The 20310-nt window shown below is 42.6% G+C and overlaps 1 protein-coding gene across 7 annotated transcripts in view; it reads left to right on the top strand.

Moving 5' to 3' along the window:
- The first annotated feature begins 5129 nt into the window (after window positions 1-5129).
- Window positions 5130-20310, top strand: part of SLC39A12 (solute carrier family 39 member 12) — a 79113-nt gene continuing 63932 nt past the window's right edge. The window contains exons 1-4 of one of the 7 annotated variants that reach the window (XM_023631953.2): window positions 5130-5578; window positions 6437-6783; window positions 14208-14489; window positions 19005-19212. In XM_023631953.2, the coding sequence (XP_023487721.1) occupies window positions 6523-6783; window positions 14208-14489; window positions 19005-19212 (751 nt within the window). In that variant the 5' untranslated portion in view covers window positions 5130-5578; window positions 6437-6522. Of the gene's footprint in view, window positions 5579-5904; window positions 6021-6067; window positions 6347-6436; window positions 6784-14207; window positions 14490-19004; window positions 19213-20310 lie in introns of those variants that run through there. The other 6 variants (XM_003364356.4, XM_070254841.1, XM_070254840.1 and 3 more) reach the window with 6 other exon arrangements.

The raw sequence follows: 20310 nt of genomic DNA, 5'->3' as shown, positions 1-20310 counted from the left end.
CATATCCGCACCCGGGATCCGAACCGGCGAACCCCAGGCTGCCGAGAAGCAGAACATGCGAACTTAACCGCTGTGCCACTGGACCAGCCCCCAGAATAAAACGTTAAATAAGGATTCTGCTATTTACCTAAAAATACTCTAGAAACTGCAATGTTTTTGGTTTGTGGAGTAAAAAATAAGTTTGATGGTAATGTACTTTATGTAATATCCTTTAATCTCAAATTATAAAGGATTAGTTCTTAATTTTAGAATCAAGCAAATAAGAAGTTAAATTAAAAAGGAAAAAATTCCCAGTGTTTTAGACTGGTACTCAAGATTCTGAAGAAATAGTGAATATTGAATATACCCTTTGATTGGTAATATTAATGGCTAATTCCAAGAGGGCTTTGAAACAGGTAGTGAAAGAGTGGTTAGGAGATGAAGAAAGATGTTGTAAGAAATTCCGTCTCCTTTACTTCCCCAGAAAAGAGTATGGATGAAAAATACAGCCTTTTGGAATATTAATTGTTATATTTACACACACAATCTCCCACTCTTCTCTCTTTGACTCCATGGCCCCTCTGATCCCCACCTCCTGGAATTCACACTCTTGTGCTCTCTCTTTCCCTTGAGTGTGGGTGGGACCTGTGATTCACTCCTAACCAGCAGAATATGGGATGCCACTCTGTGCTTAGATTACATAAGATCGCCAACAACCAAGTGAGCTTGAAAGGGATCCTTCCCCAGTCGAGTCTTCGAAAGAAACCCCAGCCCTGCCTGGCCAACACCTGGATTGCAGGATTGCGGCCTGAAGACAGCCTGGAGCAGAGGGCTCACGTGAGCCACGCCTGGACTCCCGGGCCACAGAAATTGTGAGATACTAAATGTGTCTTGTTTATAGCTTAAGTTTGTGTTGATTTGCTACATAGAAAGAGATAACAAATCCACCTATTTACACAGGGATTCACCCAGAGAGACTCACGAAAGTAGCCATGAAATGAAGTGGTCCCAGTCTTCTTAATGCCAACTCTGCATTTCCACTAGCTTTTTCCCTGTCTGAAAATGTCAGTTCCAGAAACAGAACAAGATGACAAGACATATCATTGTTGTCTCAAGGGTGCACTTGGTGCAAATCAACAAGAAACTTGACAAAAAGGATCTCACAGAGATAGAGGCTCATTGATTTCATGCAACCAAAACTCTAAGGATAGGCAGCCAGGGCTCCTATGGTGACTTAGATGACAGCTTTAGGGCCCAGGCTCCTTTTGTCTTCTTGCTTCTTTGACTTGAGCGGGGAGGCCCTTGTCCTCTTGCTCCTTATCTCACCGGGGCCGCATACGGTGTCACTTCTGTACTCCAGGCGGGAGGCCCTCTCTGATGCCTCCAGCAGACTTCTACTCTTGTCACCTCAGAACTGTCACGTGCCTCCCTGTGAGTCTGGAAAAGTGAGGGATTTTAGTTGCACACTTTGCCGGCTTAAGAAATGAAAGAAGGAGGAGTGGATATCAGGTAGACATCTAGCAAAGTCTGCCACTCAGAGCTTTATCCCACAGAAGGAACCATGGAAAGACAGGAGAAACTAAGGGAGGAAATAACAAAAAGAGTGGAAATTAATGGCATAGAGAGCAAGCTATAATGAGGGACATCAAAGCTGAACTGAAAGGTGCATTTTTGAAATGACTAATAAAATAGATCTTTTCTAGCAAGACTGACAATATAATGAGTCAAAACAATGAGCTTCACAATCATGCATACCTACAATATATTCCAAATTATGTTAAAAGAATAAAGACAGAGAAACTAAAAGATAACAGATATGAATATCTGTTACCTCTGGTGGGGAGGCCACCTTCTTTTTTGTATACTCAGGTATTTTCTACAGTTTTTCATTAGTGATCATACATGGCTCTTATAAGGAGAAAAAAATATTGTTTGAAAGTTGCACGTAAAATGAGTGTTCTTTTAAAAAATCATTTTTATTATCAGCTCCCAAATAAAAAACAACCTAGAGGGCTAAATTCAAACCATTACATTTTCTAATTTGGGAATACAGTGATGTTGGCAGTGTCACAGAATCATAGGAGTGTAAGACCAGTCTCCGCCCTGTAAGGGCTGCCTTTTCAGTCGAATACTCTGCTTTTCCTCTGAGAAAACAGTGCAGAGAAGGAGTAACATTTGTTTCCAAGGCCTGCTGGGCCGTCCTGTTAAGTGTACAGAAAAGGAGAGCCTGCGGCTTAATTTGTTTTAAAGTTCTACCTTTTCCTTAATTTTTTTTTTTCTCTGAGAATTTTGGGGCTGGAGGACCTGTGGGGAGAATGCAAAAATCGAAACGTAGCAGATTATTTCCTTTCTGGTGGGCTGCCGTCTGATTCTTTCGTGCATCCCCCACACGGCATTGTGAAAAGAAGCTTGGACTTACAAGGCATGGCACGGCATTGCCATAGACAGTTGCTTGGTAGTAATAAGCACCAAGTTTGATGTGACAGGCCTGAATTTCTGGTGGCATCCACTAGCTGAGTGACCCTAGGTATTTCTGAAATGTACAATGAGAAGTTCATCAGGTCCAATTGATATTACAGGAGAAAATACATGTGAAGTGGCTTAGCACAGTGCCAAGGCATCAGACACTCAAAAAGTGTTAATAAACGTAATTATTCTTTAGAGAGATTCGTATCATTGAAAACAGAGAAGACCGTGTAAAGGGGCACCTGGGCAGAAGCTAGGCCCAGAGGTAGCTCAGAGTTGTGGGACCTGCTATTACTACCAGTGATGACCCCGCAGGGGTAGGCTGGAGTCTGAGGAAGAGGAGAATGCAGCCCTGCCACCAGCTCAAAGCCTTCTTTCCTCAGGACATTTGCTGGAAAACTGTTGTAATAAATACATAAATCTGTGATGATTACGGAAGTGAATGAGGATCCTTAGCATTGCGTAATGCCCAACCTGCAAAACCGTACACAGTATCCCCGAGCTATACGTGGAAGATGGCCCCACTCTTGTTTCAGTATCTTCATAAGTCGCTGTCATCTTGTATTTTATATTTCCTGGTGGGTCCCTTTAAAATCCTTCTAGGTCAAGGAAGGGTACACATGTACACTCATTACATTGACATGAAGAAGTTTGAAATCAGGCCACATCAAAAGGCAAAGAATCGGAATGAAGGAAAGACTAATTGGTCAGTCCCCCGTCTTCCCTCCCACCTCTGGTCCATTCCCTCTTCCCGTGACAGCACAAACAAGTGTCTATATGTCAGGAGATACTGCATCAGATAAGACTGGTCCCCAGTGGGGGCTGAATGCCTTGGAACTATCCAACAGGAGTAAATTAGCCCCTTCTGCACACCGTTGGTTAGTGAACATATGAAACTCATTACCCTTAGACGTTGGTTTGGATTGCAACCATATCCGTGTTTAAGAAAGGTTGATTTCAGGCTTGCTGGGGAATCGGGCAGTTGGGCATGGAGAGCTTAAGCCTCAACCGAGAGTCAAGTGAAGAAGATGACACCGCCGCGTTTAGCCAAGTGTCTTCTTCCCTTATTAATCTCCCCTTGCTTTCTCGTGATCCACCTGCCAGCCCTCCCCTGCTTTGGCTGTGTCGAGCCTCCATCCAGGGCTTCTCCCTGCCCCTCCTTCTCCCTGCAGCACCACGGGACAGAAATAGGAGCCTGCTTGGTGGCTGTATTGTAAGTATGACTGTGAGAGTGGAGCAAGCCTTGGCAACAAATGGAGCAGGCTCAGGCGTGTGACAATAGGAAGAATTCCCTTAGTTGGGAGCCTCGTGGCGCGTGGCGAGGGTGATGGAGGTGTTGGGAGCAGCTGAGACAAGAGATTGGTGTTGGAAATTCCTGCAGGAGATAACTCGCTGGGGCCCTATTAGGAGCGAATCCCTAGCCCCAGGGAAGCTGCGACTAGGAAATATGGAACTTCCAGGTTGGACATCAGCATAGGGGTATCAAGACAAAGGTCCCAAAGTCCCAGGAGGGGCACTGTCTTGGGAGCACGGATCCAGCTCTGCAGCAACGGGGCAGGTTATACAATGGGACTTGGGCAGGAAGGGGAAATCTCAGGGTTTGCTCATTGGAGCTGGGCCAAAAAATAAGGGCTTAGTTCCAGAAACAAGGCAAAGCCAAGGTACTTAAAGGTAGCAGGTGACGGTAGGACTGGATAATTTGCTCAATAGGATTTGGACTATTTTTCCTTGGTAACCTCCTAACAGGTCCCTGAGACTGAGATAGGCTGAGCCTGCAGATGATGCTCCTGTGGTCCCCATGTGGCGATGGCAACAGGCGATGAGCGGAGCCTGCAGGGAGCTTCGTCCAGTACCCCTCTGGTCCTGAGGCTTTTCCCTCCGCTTCTCTGCCTCCACTGGATCCACAGCAGGGAGGTCCTGACTCCTTGCTCCTCCGTTGGACTGAAGGTCCTGGACTCTAACAACAGTTAATTTCCTGCTAGAGCTCAAGAGAAACAGGCCAAGTCCCTTGCTTTGGCAGTTTAGATAAATCCAAATGCTCTGTGATGAGCAATTCAAGAGAGGCCAGGCGTTTTCTAGAAGCATTGGCCTTCCATATTTCTATCAGTGTTACCAGGATTCTCTTAGGACTGTCTCACCCTGTTGGTCCCAATTCTCATATCCAATCAGTGGTTGAGGAGACTAATTACCCCAACTCCTTTCTCATGTCCTCTGCCTCTTCACCTACTGCCTATAGGATTGAACTCCAGTCTCTATGCCATGCCTACGTTCTTCAGATTCGTGGTGTGTTTCTACATCCTATGTCCTATTTATATGTACTCTGTCCATCTTGAAACCTTGGGTTTTAACTTCTCTTACCTCCTTTAAAATTTACCACTTTGTTCTTTCAGTCATTTATTCAGTAATAATTTATTGAGAGCCCGTTTCCCACAGCCTGAGGGCCTTGTGTAATCACTCCTACCACAGACTCTGGGATCATAATATAGACAGCAAATTAAAGTTCTCCACTCGCATCTGCTTACTTCCCAGGTAAGAACTTTATTCCTCCAACAAATACTTTTCTTCTTGTCTGAAAACATCTATTTACGAATTTACAAATGCCTTCAATCTTTTAAGCCTCTGCACCTTGTAAAATTAATACGGTTTTAAAGACCCTATCTTTTCAGCAAATCCTTGGTTTGAGTGTGGATAAAACCGTTAGCACAGAATCAACCGGAAAGAAAAAATTCTTGATCTCGCACTAAAGCCTTTCCATTCTGCAAGGTGAAATCCTTTGACCTAGATCTGTCCCTTAAAAGGCAAGGGGCTGTAAGGAATTCTCCCGCTTTTCTAAAATTTTAAGAAATTTGGTAAATATTGATAGAAAAAGTCGGGTTCATTAGCCACATTTATTTGATTTTCCTGAAAATCTGCCAGACAGAAAGTTCTCACTTTTATCCACCTTCATTGTTACCTTCAGAACAGCTCTCTCCATAGCAACTGAAAACTTCTCTGGGCCGAAATAATCCTCTCCAGCTTTCAGCACACAGTCAAGGAATTTTAAAATCAGAGGACTTTGTAACCACGAAATTCTCTCCGAGATTTAAAAGGCCGCAGAGCTCCAGATAAATAATCATTTATCTTTCTTCTGAAGGTAAGCACTGGGTTTAGAAATGTTTGTATCATCCTCTGTCATGTTTTAAATGCTAACATAAGAATCTTAAACTCTTTTTTTATTTAACTGTAAAAGTAATCCCAGTATCTTTGTTACTACCCCACAGTCATTATGTGTTCATCTCTGGGCCAAGATGTGACAAGAGATGCTGTTAACATTTTACATTCCTTAAGCAATTGGTTGAAGAGATTAATTTTTTTCCAGAAAGCTGATTTGCTCTATAGTCAACCCTCACCCCTTTAATGGCCACTGAGTGAGTGGACTTATCATGCTTGTGCAGTCTCGAGACTGTGTTGTTCTTCTAAGATGGTTCATACTTCTAATAAACTAGAAAGCAAAAACTGACCAGCGTTTCCTGGACGTTACTATTTTCTTCTAGCATTCTTCCTCGTCTAAAACCTTCTAACTCCACATGATATTGGTAATTTATTAACATTGATTTTCTCCTCACTTTTATTTACTTACTTCAGTGAGGAGGACCACAAATCACCGGGAGCTCTACTTTATGATGGGATAAAATGACGGCGTTTCCTCATGGCCTGGGTCCTATGACTTGTTCCACCTGCAGGGAAAACAGAGCAACTTGTTCTTCCTGATTTTTGACTCAGTGTTTAATTCAGAAAGAGGCCGTGTACCACACTTCTTGGCCGTTCTACACTTTGAAAGTCTGCAACCATGATAGTTTCCTGCCGTTTGGGGTTATAAAAGACCTACAGACCCCCTGTTGTTCAGAAACAGCTTGTCATTGTAAATCAGCTTAGCCACCCAATTAATGAATCCTTTCAAACTTGTTGCAGGCACAATAATTAAAGCCTTTATTTTTCCCCTTTACCACAGGCATTCCTCCGGTTACGAGTTTACACCGTGAACACCTGCCCACCCATCTCCGTCAAAGACAGACTCGAGGTAAAGGAGGAGTGGAAATGTGCTTCTGGACCAAGCTTTCAGGATTCTGGCTGCCATTGTTCCTTCTCCTCAGCCTTGTTCCCTCTACTGAGACAGAAAAACCCTCAGCCCAGGACAGCAGCAGCACCTGGAGTCCTGGCCGACTGACAGAAGTACTACGAATTCCCTCTGCGGGTGACCCCCCACCCCTGAACCACTCAAGAAGCCTCATCAGAACGTTCTTGGAGAAAACTGGGTGCCCCCGGAGAACCAACGGAATGCAAGGAGATTGCAATCTGGTTAGTGCATAGAATGGGGTCGGGTACTAGGGCGCGTTGGGAAGAGAGCAATGGATTCTGTAGCCATCGGCTTCCAGAAAGCAAATTCAAACACAGATCTTCCAATAGCCAAGTGGGCAGCGCACTGTGGCGTAAAAACTCCCATATTTGGGATACAAGCTATTCGGCATTTTGCATATAGATTTTAGAGACAGGGAGAATTTTTTTACTAAAATGGTAATGTTGATGGAAGCCTTTCTACAACCCTTCTGCAGGTTTAGAGGTATTTATTTGTGAGTGTGAACTGTTCTCTCTTCTTTCTGATCTACTAATCCTTCCAATGAACTTGCAGTAAACTTGCACATCATTGGTTAAATAGATGCTATTTGTTTTCTGTAGCATAATAATAGTGATCTGATATTTGTCTAATGTTGAATGTTTAAGTACTTTCTCCTGGATGTTGATTGGTGTTTTCTAATATTTTGCATGGTGGGTAGTTAACGAACAAATTGGATAATCATCTTCTTGAAAATGAGGAATCTGATCTGGGGAAGGGAAATGCGACAGATGGAGCTACAGTGAGACCCATGGCTCCTGAGGCCCAGTTCCCAGCCTCTTGCTAGTCTATGAAGTGACTCTCAAACTCGGGCTGCATCTCAGCATCATTTGGGTGGGTTTCACAAAATGCCCACTTTGGGGCTTCCTCCTCCAGAGACTGAAATTTAACTTGCCTGAGATGGGATTTTTAAAAATCTCTGCAGACCACTTTAGCTTAAAATTAGCGTTTAATGGAAAATCAGAAGATCTCTGTCAGAGTGAGTGGGTGATTGACAGGAGCAGCGCAAAAGGCAAGACTTAAAATGACTGCAAACAAATCCTTCTTCGCTGTCTGTTTCCTGACCAATGCGATTTTTCAGAATGAACTCACATAAATAAATAAATGAAGACAGAAATAAATAAATCAGAGAAACGAAATAACTTCCCCCAAAAATAAATTTTGGAAGACCTTCTGGATCCTGCTTAGTTCTAGGGGAAACATTTCCTGGCCAAGGGTTTTGGTTTTTTTTCATGACAGAAGGGTCTTGCTAACAGAAAGGATTTTTCTCTGCTCTGTGCAAACAATAAATAATTCAATAATAGTAAAATTCCCAAGGGTTCTCGGAGAAAACATGTGTTATAATAGGCAACTCATCTGTGATGACATTAATTTATATATATAGCAACAGAAGACTTCCCACTGGAAATAACTAGGAGTCCTATCTTATTAGCGTCCTCTGAGAATTTGCTTCAGGGAAATGTTCTCCTCTAATGACATGGAGTGCCTTATTAAGGCTGGTTGAATATTAGTTTAGCTAGGGGGAATGTAAACATGAAAAACTGTTCTCTGTTTTTTTGTGGGGGAGGGCTTGTTTTGCACTTTTTGTTTTCTGTAATGTTATCAAGAGTTTGCCCAATTTAGCTTCTGTTTGAATTCGTTCCTTTCCTAGGAAGGGAAACACTGTCTTTAACAGCTTTGCTCTCCTGCTGCAGCCATTTCTCTTTCTCTGTGAAAAAGACTGAGGTAGAAAAAAGGCAAATCTCAGCTTCACCTGCTCAGAGGGTTACAATTCACCTGACTCATCCGCAAGTGAGAAGCCAATGACATCTCTTCGTGTCATTCATAAAAAGCCAGGGAGAAACAGTGCCCTATTGATTTCGCAAACCACAGGGCTTCAGCTGGTTGTTGAATCTTTTTTGTCTTTTTAGGGACTTTGTCCACTGAGAGGCACAGTTCATATTTAAATTCTGTGGTAAAAAGAGGGCAAAGTGGGGAGTTCATATTCCCAAATGTCTCAAAAAAGAAGGAAGTGTGTATCCTGAATTTGTGGGGAGGACAAAGTTCCCAATTTTAGGTCTAGGTAAAAACTGATTTTTTAAAAAATCAATCTGAAGTATTTGAGAGCAGTATGCATTTAAAAGTAAATCCATTCAAGCTGCAGCCTTTGAAAATGGATAGATTGCCTGATCGTGGCTTTTTAATGAATTCAGTGAGAGATTAAGTAACTCTAAAAGAATAAATTCCACTTCAGTAATGGTGAAAATCACGACTCCACGTGGGTTCCAGGTGTGCTGAAGGGAAGAGAACCTAGTGTCTGGAGTTAGCCAGCAACGGGCCAGAATCCTTGTTCTAGCGCCTTCTATCTGTTAGGGCGTGCTGAGCCTCAGCTTCCTCAGACATAAGATGGAGGTGATGACTTCCTCCTTAGGGAGCAATCCCTGAGGCCCCATGACCATATGTGAGTAGACCTGGGCACTCAAGCTCTCTCTGCCCCCTTACATTCTCTGTACCTCGTGGAAATGTCCAATCCTTCGTTTTCCAGGGACACTGGAGCCAGTGCTGCTGAGAAACGAGACATTCCTCTCCCTCTACCCATCCCCCAAACCCCCTCAACTGTCCCGGGGCCTTGGGGTTTTTAACCAAAGTCTCCAGGCCATTCTCAGACACATTCAAGGAAGAGAACCACTGCTTTAGTTTTCTGCATTTAATTCACCCCCCAACTCCCCACCCTTGCCATTTGGATGAAGTATGAAAAGCATCAAGCTTTATCTTAACTTGTTTAGCTGACAAGTTTATCTTAACTCTTCTTAGTTAAAACTTTTCCTTTTTGTCCATCAGAAATGCCTGTACTAAATCTAGTACAGAGCCACAAAAAACTAGTGCCTGTCATCAGCCAACATCCTTCCAGATCTTTGTTTGGGAAGAAAAGGAAGAAATACAACTTCTCCCTTGTATTTTACGATCAATTGTTAACACTCCCTCCCACCAAAAAAAAAAAGACCTTATAAAAATCTAAGAACTTAAAAGAGAGCAATGGGTTCACCCATAAGCCCAAATCAAATTCTGAACATCTTTTGGTCTAAAACCCCTAAAGTTTATCTTGCAGATCTGACATCTGCCTTATTGATGTAGAAGAAAGGTTTCCTATGGCTGTTTGTCGCTGAGGCTCTCAGCTCAGTGACACCTGGCATGTGCATGTGACATGGCAGCAACACATGCCATGTCACCTGGGACACATAAGCAACAAGCAAAGCTGAATTAAGCAGCTGAGGGAGGCAACCTGATTTGGCTACAGGGTGCCAGGAAAATTACTCTCAAATATCTGGGTAGTCCATTTAGCTTAGTAAGGGGGCTTCTTGCATTTTAACCAGTCTTTTCTCAAAGTTCATTTCCTTATGAAGTCTTGAAAATTAATTTCTAGAATCCCTGATTTTTTTCCCTTAAACTTTATGCCTCCACCTGACAAGATTCAAAAGGAAATCAATGGATTATTCCTGAATGAGTCCATTCTTCTCAACAAAGAGTCACTTCACGGGAGTAAGAGCCTTAGAAAGATCTGAAAACCTATGAGGTGCCAGTATTTGCAGAATTGTGTTAAACATCCTTTCCCAAACACAACTGAGCCACTCCTGAAACCTTAACAACCAAAACAAATCTAGTGATGATGAACTGAAAATTCCAGCCCCCCCACCAACTCCCATAGTGCTTTTGGTCATGTCCATGCCTGGAGGAGAATTCAAATTTTCTTCTGTTAGCTCTGCTGAGGCTCCCCACAGCTTTCTTCCTTAAAGCCATCACCTTTTGTATTAAAGTAACTTGTCTAAGATTCAAATATCATAAAAGAACACATAGTTTTCAGCCCATTGTCTTTTTTTTCTGTTTTGAGGAAGATTGGCCCTGAGCTAACATCTGTGCCCATCTTCTTCTACTGTATATGTGGAATGCCACCACAGTGTGGCTTGATAAGCAGTGTGTGTGTCCACACCCAGGATCCGAACTGGTGAACCTTGGGCCAAGGAAGCAGAGCATGTGAACTTAACAGCTACACCACCAGGCCGGTCCATCAGCCCATTCTCATTTGATCCGTGGGTAAGCTTCATTTCAGCAGGCTTCAAAAAGTTAAAGCAAGGAATAGACAACATCTATTCACTCAAGATGACCAAAATCTCTAGTCAGACAAAATGAGATGCTTCCACAACTATTTAAAACTTTTCAAAGTCAGGACCAATCTGCCTTCCAAGTTGCATGCTTTTTACAAATCTATTCTGGAATGAACATCTGCGTGATGGCAGATCTTACCCTGTTCTCTGCTGCCCCGTGCCACACCACTCTTATTCCAACCCTAGAAAGAGAAGCATCAAAAGCACTGAGGAGGAACCATGAAGGACAGGGGTCTCAGGCACCTCAGACGGGTGAAGGGTGCCACAGTCTTGGCTGTGTGCTGTCAACCAAGCCCTGGCCATAAAATTGTGGTCTGGTGACCTTATGGAGGCCCTACTCCTTGTGTTCCTGACACGCTTCTTCCTATCTACTTGGCCTCATCAAACAACCTGAATGGCACTTGAAAATCTATCAACAGAAACTCATTCAACCCTCTGGCTGTACCGTGCTCTCACTGATTGATATAAAGCCTTACTAATCCCCTTGCCTCCTTATTGGTCAAATTTCTTCCTGGCAAACAGGAGGGAGGGAAAATTACTGAATGAGAGGCTGCATATCAAGTACATAGGTGAGTCCACAGGTTATCTTCTCCATGGCACAAAACAAAAGAATAAGAATAAAGTCTACCATTGGCCAAGCAGCAATTAAGACTGGACAACCTCTGTTAGCTGTGTGGCTTTAGGTACATTTCTCACCCTCTCTTAATCTTGGTTTTCGTATATACTATGAGTATACCTTCCTCATAGAAGGAAAACACAATTCCTACATAATTCTGCACAGTATCCTTGCACACTCTGTATAAATGAACCTATTAATTCATTATGCATTACATAATTTGGTAATTGGTATTCTAAATGCTTTATATCATGCAGACATATTTGGTAGATTATTATATAAGCTGGGGACATTTTGTTTTTCCATTTAAAATAATGCGATAAGGTTCCTACCATTGAAAGATTTTTTATCTGACACTTTTCCAGAACCAATTAGATTTGTACACTGAGGAATGCCTGAACACATCAAGTGCTTAACACTGTCTTGAACATATGGCTTCCAATACATGGTAGCTAATACTACCAAGAGTTTGGCTTCAGGAGGTTATTTAGTACAAAGAATGGCTTTATTACACTTTTGTTTCAACTGATCACCTCTTTGGGTCTTGGTGTCAGCCCTGTCAGCAGGTACCAACCCATGGACTTTTCCGATGGGCTAAGTAGGGAACAGAACCTGTGAACCTTCAGAGCATGGCTGCTTCGGCTTTGGCAGTAGAGTTTAATATCTGTATTAAGAGTTGGTCTTGGGGCCAGCACTATGGCCGAGTGGTTAAGTTCACCTGCTACGCTTCGGTGGCCTGGGGTTCACTGGTTAGGATCCTGGGTGCTGACCCACACTCTGCTCATCAAGCTGTGCTGTGGTGGCATCCCACATAGAAGATCTAGAATGACCTACAACGAGGATATACAACTATGTTCTGGGGCTTTGGGGAGAAAAGGGGGAAAGAAAAAGAGTTGGGCTTGTTGGGAAGCCTGTCCCTCTGTTTGCTGAGCTCTTGTCTCCTTGTAGTTGAGTCGGGTCGGGATTGGAGGCTGTGTGGCTTGTGATTAATGCTTTGCTTTACAGATGGATGACGTGTTTCTTCCTGACTCAGATGGTATACACCAGCTGTTCCCCAGAGACACACACAGCAGACATGGGATTAGAAACCCTAAAACTTCCATCTCAGAGAATAGATTAAAAGTTATTGTTGTAAATTATCCCACAGTGGGACAAATTCCTCTGGGGCTCAGGACAGGCATCCCTCAATGCCTTCACTCTGAGGCTGCTGCCGTGTAATGCGTTGCTTCTGGGACCCTAGGAGAATTCTCGGGAGCTCCCTACTGTCTCTGAAGAAAGGCAGCCCCCACCTAGCTGGGAGAACTTCCTTTCACCAACCCCTGTATCCCTCTCTTTTTCACTGTCCCACCACATTACCCCACACACCTTCATCTGCCATGTCAGCCTCCCAGATCAGATGAGTCAGGTGTCCATCTGTGGGTTGTGTAACAAATAAAGCCCCATGGAAACATTTTTAGCAATTCTCCTAGGTACGATAAAAGAGAGACCGATGGCATTCATTCATTCAATCTTCACGCCATGTGAGTGCCAGGCATGGTGCTAGATGCTGAGGATAGAACTGTGCACAGATGAAACCCAGCCTTAACGGACTGCTTGTTCTCAAGGGGAGAAAGAGAATAAACAAGTAGACAAAGTAATTTAAGAATACTAGTGCTGGGGGCTGGACCCATGGCAGAGTGGTTAAGTTCACGTGCTCCTCTTTGGCAGCCTGGCGTTTGCCAGTTTGGATCCTGGGCACAGAGCTACACACTGCTCATCAAGCCGTGCTGTGGTGGTGTCCCACATAAAAGAAGTAGAAAGACTTACAACTAGGACATACAACTCTGTACTGGGGATTTGGGGAGGAAAAAAACCCAGAAAGATTGGCAATAGGTGTTAGCTCAGGGCCAATCTTCCTTACCAAAAAGCATACTTAAAAAAAGAATACTAGTGCTATGAAGAAAATAAAAAGTGGTGTGCACTAGAGCTGGCACTAGCCACATATAGCTATTGGGCACTCGATATATGACTTTTCTGAATTGAGATATGCTGGTAAGTATAAACTACACACCAGATTTTGAAGACTGAGCACAACAAAATGTAAAATAGCTCGTTAGTAATTCTTAAAAATTATGATCACGTGTTGCAACTATTGTACCTTGCATATATAAATTTCAATAAGATTTATTATTAAAATTAATTTCATCTGTTTGTTTTAAAAATGTGGCTACTAGGAAATTTAAAATGACGTGTGTAGCTCATGTTTGTGGTTTGCGTTATATTTCTATTGAACGGTGCTCTGCTGGAGGACATGGGGCGGGGGTGAGGGCTTCCTACCTTGGACAGAGTGGTCAAGCAGGCGTCCCTGAGCAGGTGGCACTTTAAGCTGAGATCTGAGAAATGAGAGGAAGAAGAAGGCCTGAAAGATGGTGGGATAGAGCTTGGTGAAACTGTCAGAAAACCGCAGGGGCAGAAGTTTCGGGAGAGAGGTGGAGAGAGGCGAAGATAAGGTAGAACCAGACCATGGAGAAAATTGTAGGGCGCTTGGATTCCATTCAAAACACGATGGGGCATCTCTTTAAAAGCCAAAGTGTCAGCTGATTTTACTGAAGACAGCAGATGAGTAACTAGTCACACTATAGTTAGAAATAGAGGGCCCACTCTTAGGAACAATGGCCTCCTTGGGTAGGCACCATTGTTTAAATAAAAGTGCAGCCACGACCATCTTATTTGAATTTGGCTATTGGTCTTGCCCACTCTCCCCTCCTATTCATACAATAATAAGCAGTGGGGACCCTCGTTGAGAGTATTCTAGAACTATTTGCTAAGCTTTGTTTCTGATTTTTTAATTTTTCTTTTTGTTTTTGCACAGTGCTTTGAACCAGATGCCCTTTTACTAATAGCTGGAGGAGATTTCGAAGATCAGCTCAGGGAGGACGTGGTCCAGAGAGTTTCTCTTCTTCTCCTCTACTACATTATTCATCAGGAAGAGATCTGTTCTTCAAAGCTCAACATGAGTAATAAAGAGTACACATTTTACCTGCACAGCCTGCTCAGCCTCAGGCAGGATGAAGACTCCTACTTCCTTTCACAGAACGAGACAGAGGATATCCTGGCCTTCACCAGGCAGTACTTTGACACTTCTAGAAGCAAGGTAAAAGGGACAAAATTGCTAACCGGCTCTGTTACTAAGATCCAGTCTCAGAGCCTTATTTTTTGTCACTTATTTATTCCCAAGACATTCAGGACTTCAAACAGAGGTAAATACTTGTGGTTTTTAGTTATAGGATGTTGAGTGACGTAATTTAAAATTCTGAGTCTAAAAGAGGGAATGTAATGACTCATTATTGTAAGAGGAGTTTTAGCCAGAAGTTGGGTGGGTGAATGGGCGGGCAAGCCAGGTGACAGGGCAGCTCTCTTCTCCTGAGTCCCCTCCCCCTGAGCATGAAAGGAAGTGTGACTCAAAGCTTTCCATCTGTCTCCAAGGACCGACCCCCGGTGGTGAGGGCTGTGTGCCTTGCCTCCTGGGGGGGGGGGGGGGGGGGGGGGGGGGGAAGGAGAATGCAGAACCAGTTTGAGAAAGATGAATTTATCATTATTTCACTGAAGAAGAGGCTTGCAGAATGCATTATTCATGACAGTCAGCACAAGACAATCTCTCTTTTGAAGTTTTTAATTTGTGTTGCATATGTCTGGGTGTCCTTTGAAATGGTTTTCTTCTCCCACAGCTCCCACTGCTAGGAAACAGGCACCTGGTCTCCTGTCGCCTTCCTTACTCTTCCAGCAAAAGCTGGCCTTTCAATTACCTTTTTGCTTTCTGCTTTGCAGTGGGAAGTTTGAGCGGACAAACTCTGAACATAAGAAAGATTTTTAAGCGATATTTTCTTAAAGATTTCGTTGAGAAGCCCCCAGCACATTTTGAAGAGTGTAGTGAAATGTGTTTTTTTCTCTTGAATTATTCATCGACAGGCGTCTTAGTCTTACTGGGCTGGTTCAACAAAGATGCCATAACCTCGATGGCTTATAAACAACAGAAGTTTCTTTTTCACAGTTCTGGAGGCTGGGAGGCTGGCAGATTTGGTGTCTGGTGAGGGCCTGCTTCCTGGTTCATAAATGGCTGTCTTCTTGCTGTGTCCTCACATGGTGGAAGGGACAAGGGAGCTCTTTGGTGTCCCTTTTATAAAGGCACCAGTGCCATTCATGAGGCTCCACCCTCATGACCTAGTCACCTCCTGAGGGCCCACCTCCACATGCCATCACTTTAGGGATTAGGATGTCAACATAGGAATTTTGGGGCCACACAAACATTCAGTCTATAGTGACATGTATAGATGAATTTGATTCTTGGCCCCACTTCTGGCTTCTAGGAGCCCAAAGGTATCTACATAGTCATGCTGTGGCATAATGACCAGCAAACATATCCTCCAATTTGTAGTAAATGTGTTTAATTTCTTTTATTATTGGCAGAACAAATGGAAAAACTGTCTACTAAGGACTTTGCGGGCATCACTTCAGTAACTAATCTCGTGAATCTCAAAATTTGGCCATATTTTTGTTTCTATCTCCAATTGAGTAAATAGGGTTCCTTTATAGAATTTTGTTTTCTGCTTAAATAAGGAAGAGTGCCTACATAGAATTTCTTCAGTGCAATATCTCTATAACACAAGATTGGTTCAAATTAGTCACTAGGATTTTAGTCATATTATCTGTTACTGCCTTTTGATGCAGACTAAATGGAAATGGAAATGGAAATCCAGCACTTAAAAGCAGATGATGTGTGTGTATATTCAATGCAGATTTCCGGTTATCCAACACAACCTGCAAATACCTGTGCTTCCAAGTGTATGTGAGATTCAACATTCCTGGAGCAGAATAAAATCATTCAATATTATGTATAGACCTGCATTATCCATCTATTCAGTCAAGAAGGATTGGGCTCCTGTTCAGTCAGAACCCTTCGCTAGGTCTTAGACCGGTTATCTCCTGGAGGATACCACTGTCTCTAGCTCCTAGGAAGAGTCTTTTGGCCCATTCACCTGGGCTAGAATTCCAACCACTGTTTCTGTTCCTGAAGTCTTTGAGATGTGGTCGAGAATGCCTGTCCTCCATTTAGGAGGCAGGGCCACTGGAGAACTATGTACAGATCCCTGTTCATTTACCATGAAAACAGCAAACAGTGGAAAGAATGGAGAGGTGGGAGCAATGAGAGACTGAGTCAGGAAGATAGAGTAATTTGGACAAAAGAGAATGAAGGAATTTAGGGATGTTTATATTCTGGGCTATTAGGAAGGATGGCTAGATGCTCCGTATGTCAGTAAATGGCATCATCCGCCAGTCAACTGTGCAACTAGAAATTTAGTTTTCTGAATTTCTTATCCCTTCATGTCTAATCCATCTTCAAGTCCCACTGCTGGTATCTCCTGAAGATCTCCCTAATCTGCTGACTCTTCTCCATTATCATCATCACCATCTTCTACCTGAACTACTGCAATAGACTTCTAACTGTACTACGAGAACTTGAGTCTCCTTCCAGTCCATTTGTTCTCCACCGCGTAGCCAGAGTGAATTTCTCAAAATGCAAATCCAGTTGTATAACCCTCATTCCCATCCTTTGCTCAAAATTTCCTTCTGGCCTTCTGCTGATTTTAGGATAAAGAACAAACTCCATTACATGCCAACAGACCTTCAACTTTCACCATGCTCTCTCTCACTCCACCCACTCAGATGATTACCCTCCTTCTGACCCTTCATATTTGCCATCTTCCCTCCTTCCACAGAAGCTTGGCAAATGCTATTCCTTCCACCTGGAATATTTCTTCCTGCCACTCCTTCAGATCTGTGTGTGTGTCACAATCTCAGAGAAGCCTTCCTTGATCTGCCTGTCTGGGTGGAAAAGTGTCTATTTTCACCTTCAGTGGATCATGTACGTCTCCTTCAAAGCCATTGCACAGTTGTCATCTTACATTTGATTACATTAGTGTTTTATTAACAATACTAAACTTTAAGCTCTGGGGTAGGGAATGCTTTTTCTTTGGCTCACCAGTGCATCCTCAGCACCTAGGAAAGTACCAGACATATATTGGCTATTTGGGAAAAATTGGGGTCATAGTAGATGACATGACCATTACACAGTTGTCAAACCCAGAAACCTGAGTTGTTTTTGACTCTCTGTACTCCTTCATATTTCCCTCCAAGTCGTTTAGTCTACCTTCTTAAATTTTCTCAGGTGCATCCACTTTTTTCCACCTCTAGTGCTACCATCTTAGGTCAAGAAATATCTTGGGTTCATCAATAACTTCTTAGCTAGACTTCCTGCCCTTAAATCTTCCCCTGTCAATCCATTCACTACTTTGCCACCAGAGTGATATTTTTCTAATATATTTATTGTATTAGTCTCTTGTTTATATCATTCAGTGGCTCCTCTGGAGCCTTCAGGGGAAAAGTTTTCATAGCACTAAATATAAGGCCTTCCTTGATCTGAATCTTGTCACCTTCTCCAGCCTGTTATCTATCAGATGCACTGTTCCTGGGGACAACAATAATAGTAGCAAAGATTAGCTGACTGTGTCCTGTGTGCCACGTCTATATTAATTGTTTTACACCCATTGTCTCATCTACTCTTAGTAATCTCTCTGGTAGGCAGCACAATAGGTGTTAAAAGGTGTCCGTTTTTACAGATGATGAATATGAAGGTTGATCATTTTGCCAGAGGTTACCTGATTAGAAATAGCAGAGACAGTATTAAAGCCTTAACTGTCTGTCTGTCCCAAGCACTGTGCTATGGAACTGCTTTGATGATATGAATGTCCTATCACCATCCTGTGTTTCAATTTACTTCCATATACATGAGAAAGTACTTAAGACAATAGGCTATGGAGTCATACCTGAGCGCAAATTGGGACTCTGCCCTTTATTGGCCAGGTAATCTGTGAAAATAGAATCCAGTGCTCAGAGCTTTGGGAGGATGAAAAGGGAACATATGGGTATTGGACTGAGTAGCATAGTGTCTGGCACATAGTAGGCACTCTAAATGTTTAATAAATGAATGGGAATACTAGTGGGATATAAGGCAAGAGTCTTGGCCTTTCAAATGCTCATAATTTAATCAACAAAAATTGACACATATGTCCCATGTCCTATGTCCTATGGGAGTTCAAAGAACACAGACACTATCCCAGCTCTGATTTGCAATTAGCACCCATTGAGCTTGAGACCAAAGGCAGGTGTGAAAGGGGAGGTGCTCTGTGATGATACAAGGCAGCAGAGCCAGTGTGAAGTCAAGGTCAAGAATATAGATTTGAAAGTCACCAGCCTACAGGCTGTATTTAACACTGGAGAGAAAGAGTTCACCAATTAAAAGGATGTAAGCAGTAAGAGGAAGAGATCTCCTTGGAGAAAACACATCTCCGAAGGTGTAATGAGAAAGCTTAGATAAATGAGGACCAAAGAGATGGGAGTTCGAAAATTCAGTGTCACAGCAGATAAAGAAACAAATATTTTTCAAATGGAGTTGTATCTGAGACTCGAGAATGATGGTAGCCATCTTCCTACAAACAATTCCATCCTCTTTTAGATGAAGAACTATTCTTTGTCTTCTGGGGAAATCCTAGAGATGTTTTAATCAAAATAACTACAGAAGTTAACATTTTTACTTTGTATCTGATTTCAGTGTATGGAAACCAAAATGCTGCAGAAAAAATCTGGAATACTAAACAGTCATGGTGCTGATGAAAAGACACTTCCTCAGTTGGCAGCAACAATCATTGCTTTGTCCCTCCAAGGTGTTTGTCTGGGACAAAGAAACTTGCCTTCCCCAGACTATTTCATGGAATACATTTTCAGTTCCTTGAATAGTACAAATACTCTCCACCTATCGGGTAAGGATGATTTTCATGAATTTAACTTCCAAGTCACTCCTAACGAATACACTGTGCCAAAAAAAGGCTGAAGCTTTTTGATGACTGAATTTGTTCAGGTATGTTTTAAAGATCTTTTTATCTTAGCACTTAGTAAGACAGTTCAGGTGGTCTTTTCAAGACAAGCGTGCTCTGATATCTATGTGGTGATGTGGCGAAAATATGCACTCAGCCCACTTTAGCAGGGATGATGAAATTGTGGATGAAGAGCCAACGGGAAAGATTGTTATGATCCTCAACGAGTACTAACTGAACACTTTCCTATTTGGTATATGGTGCTGAGTCAGGATGGCAAAGTATTGTGTAGAATGATGAAATAGTATTCCAAATGGTGCAAGAGGCTTGGTAGCAGTTTGCTTGTAACCATAGACGTAAGTCATTTAATTTTAAATAAAAGTAATGTGAAATATCCATCTGGACTCCATTTGTGACTGCCAAATTTTTGGGGCTCCAAGATGAAATTAGGATGCCAGGAATGGAATCAGAATATTTGTTTTGCACATTTCTTTGTACTTGACAAGACATTAAAAGTGAAATGACCTATTTTTTTAATCTGCGTCAAAATGCCTGTTTTGCACACTAAGGAGTCCCAGTGTGTCACATAATAGCTGGTGCTGCTGCCAACACACTTCCTCTTGAGAAGTCACAGCATAAAGGAAGACATGAATTTTCCAAGGGACCGGCAAGACCCTGGTGCCCTGCATAAATCTCTCAACTCTCAAAGAAGGGATGTAGAGCTAGGAGTCATTCACTTCAGTGCTCAACTTTCTCTTACTTGTTTGCACAAAGAATTGAAAGAGGGCGGTGTTTTTCTACAATTGATTTGTGTCTTCTGTTAAGACGAAAGTTGAAATGCAATTATTTTGTGTTACCTAGCTGTTATAACGAAAAAATAAACCAGGGAAAGGCATGTAATGCTGAGAATAATTTTGATGTGAGAAACGGGAGTTGGGAAATTGAGATTTTGAGTGATGGAGTTTTAGCAGGATGGTTTCCATTTCAACTGAAAGAGCACAGTGATTCCACTTTCCACATAATGTAAAAGTATATGCCACTTGA

This window comes from Equus caballus, chromosome 29, assembly GCF_041296265.1.
Source record: "Equus caballus isolate H_3958 breed thoroughbred chromosome 29, TB-T2T, whole genome shotgun sequence".
NCBI lineage: Eukaryota > Metazoa > Chordata > Mammalia > Perissodactyla > Equidae > Equus > Equus caballus.
Note: the sequence above shows the minus strand (reverse complement) of the source record. Positions and strands in the feature narration are given on the sequence as shown.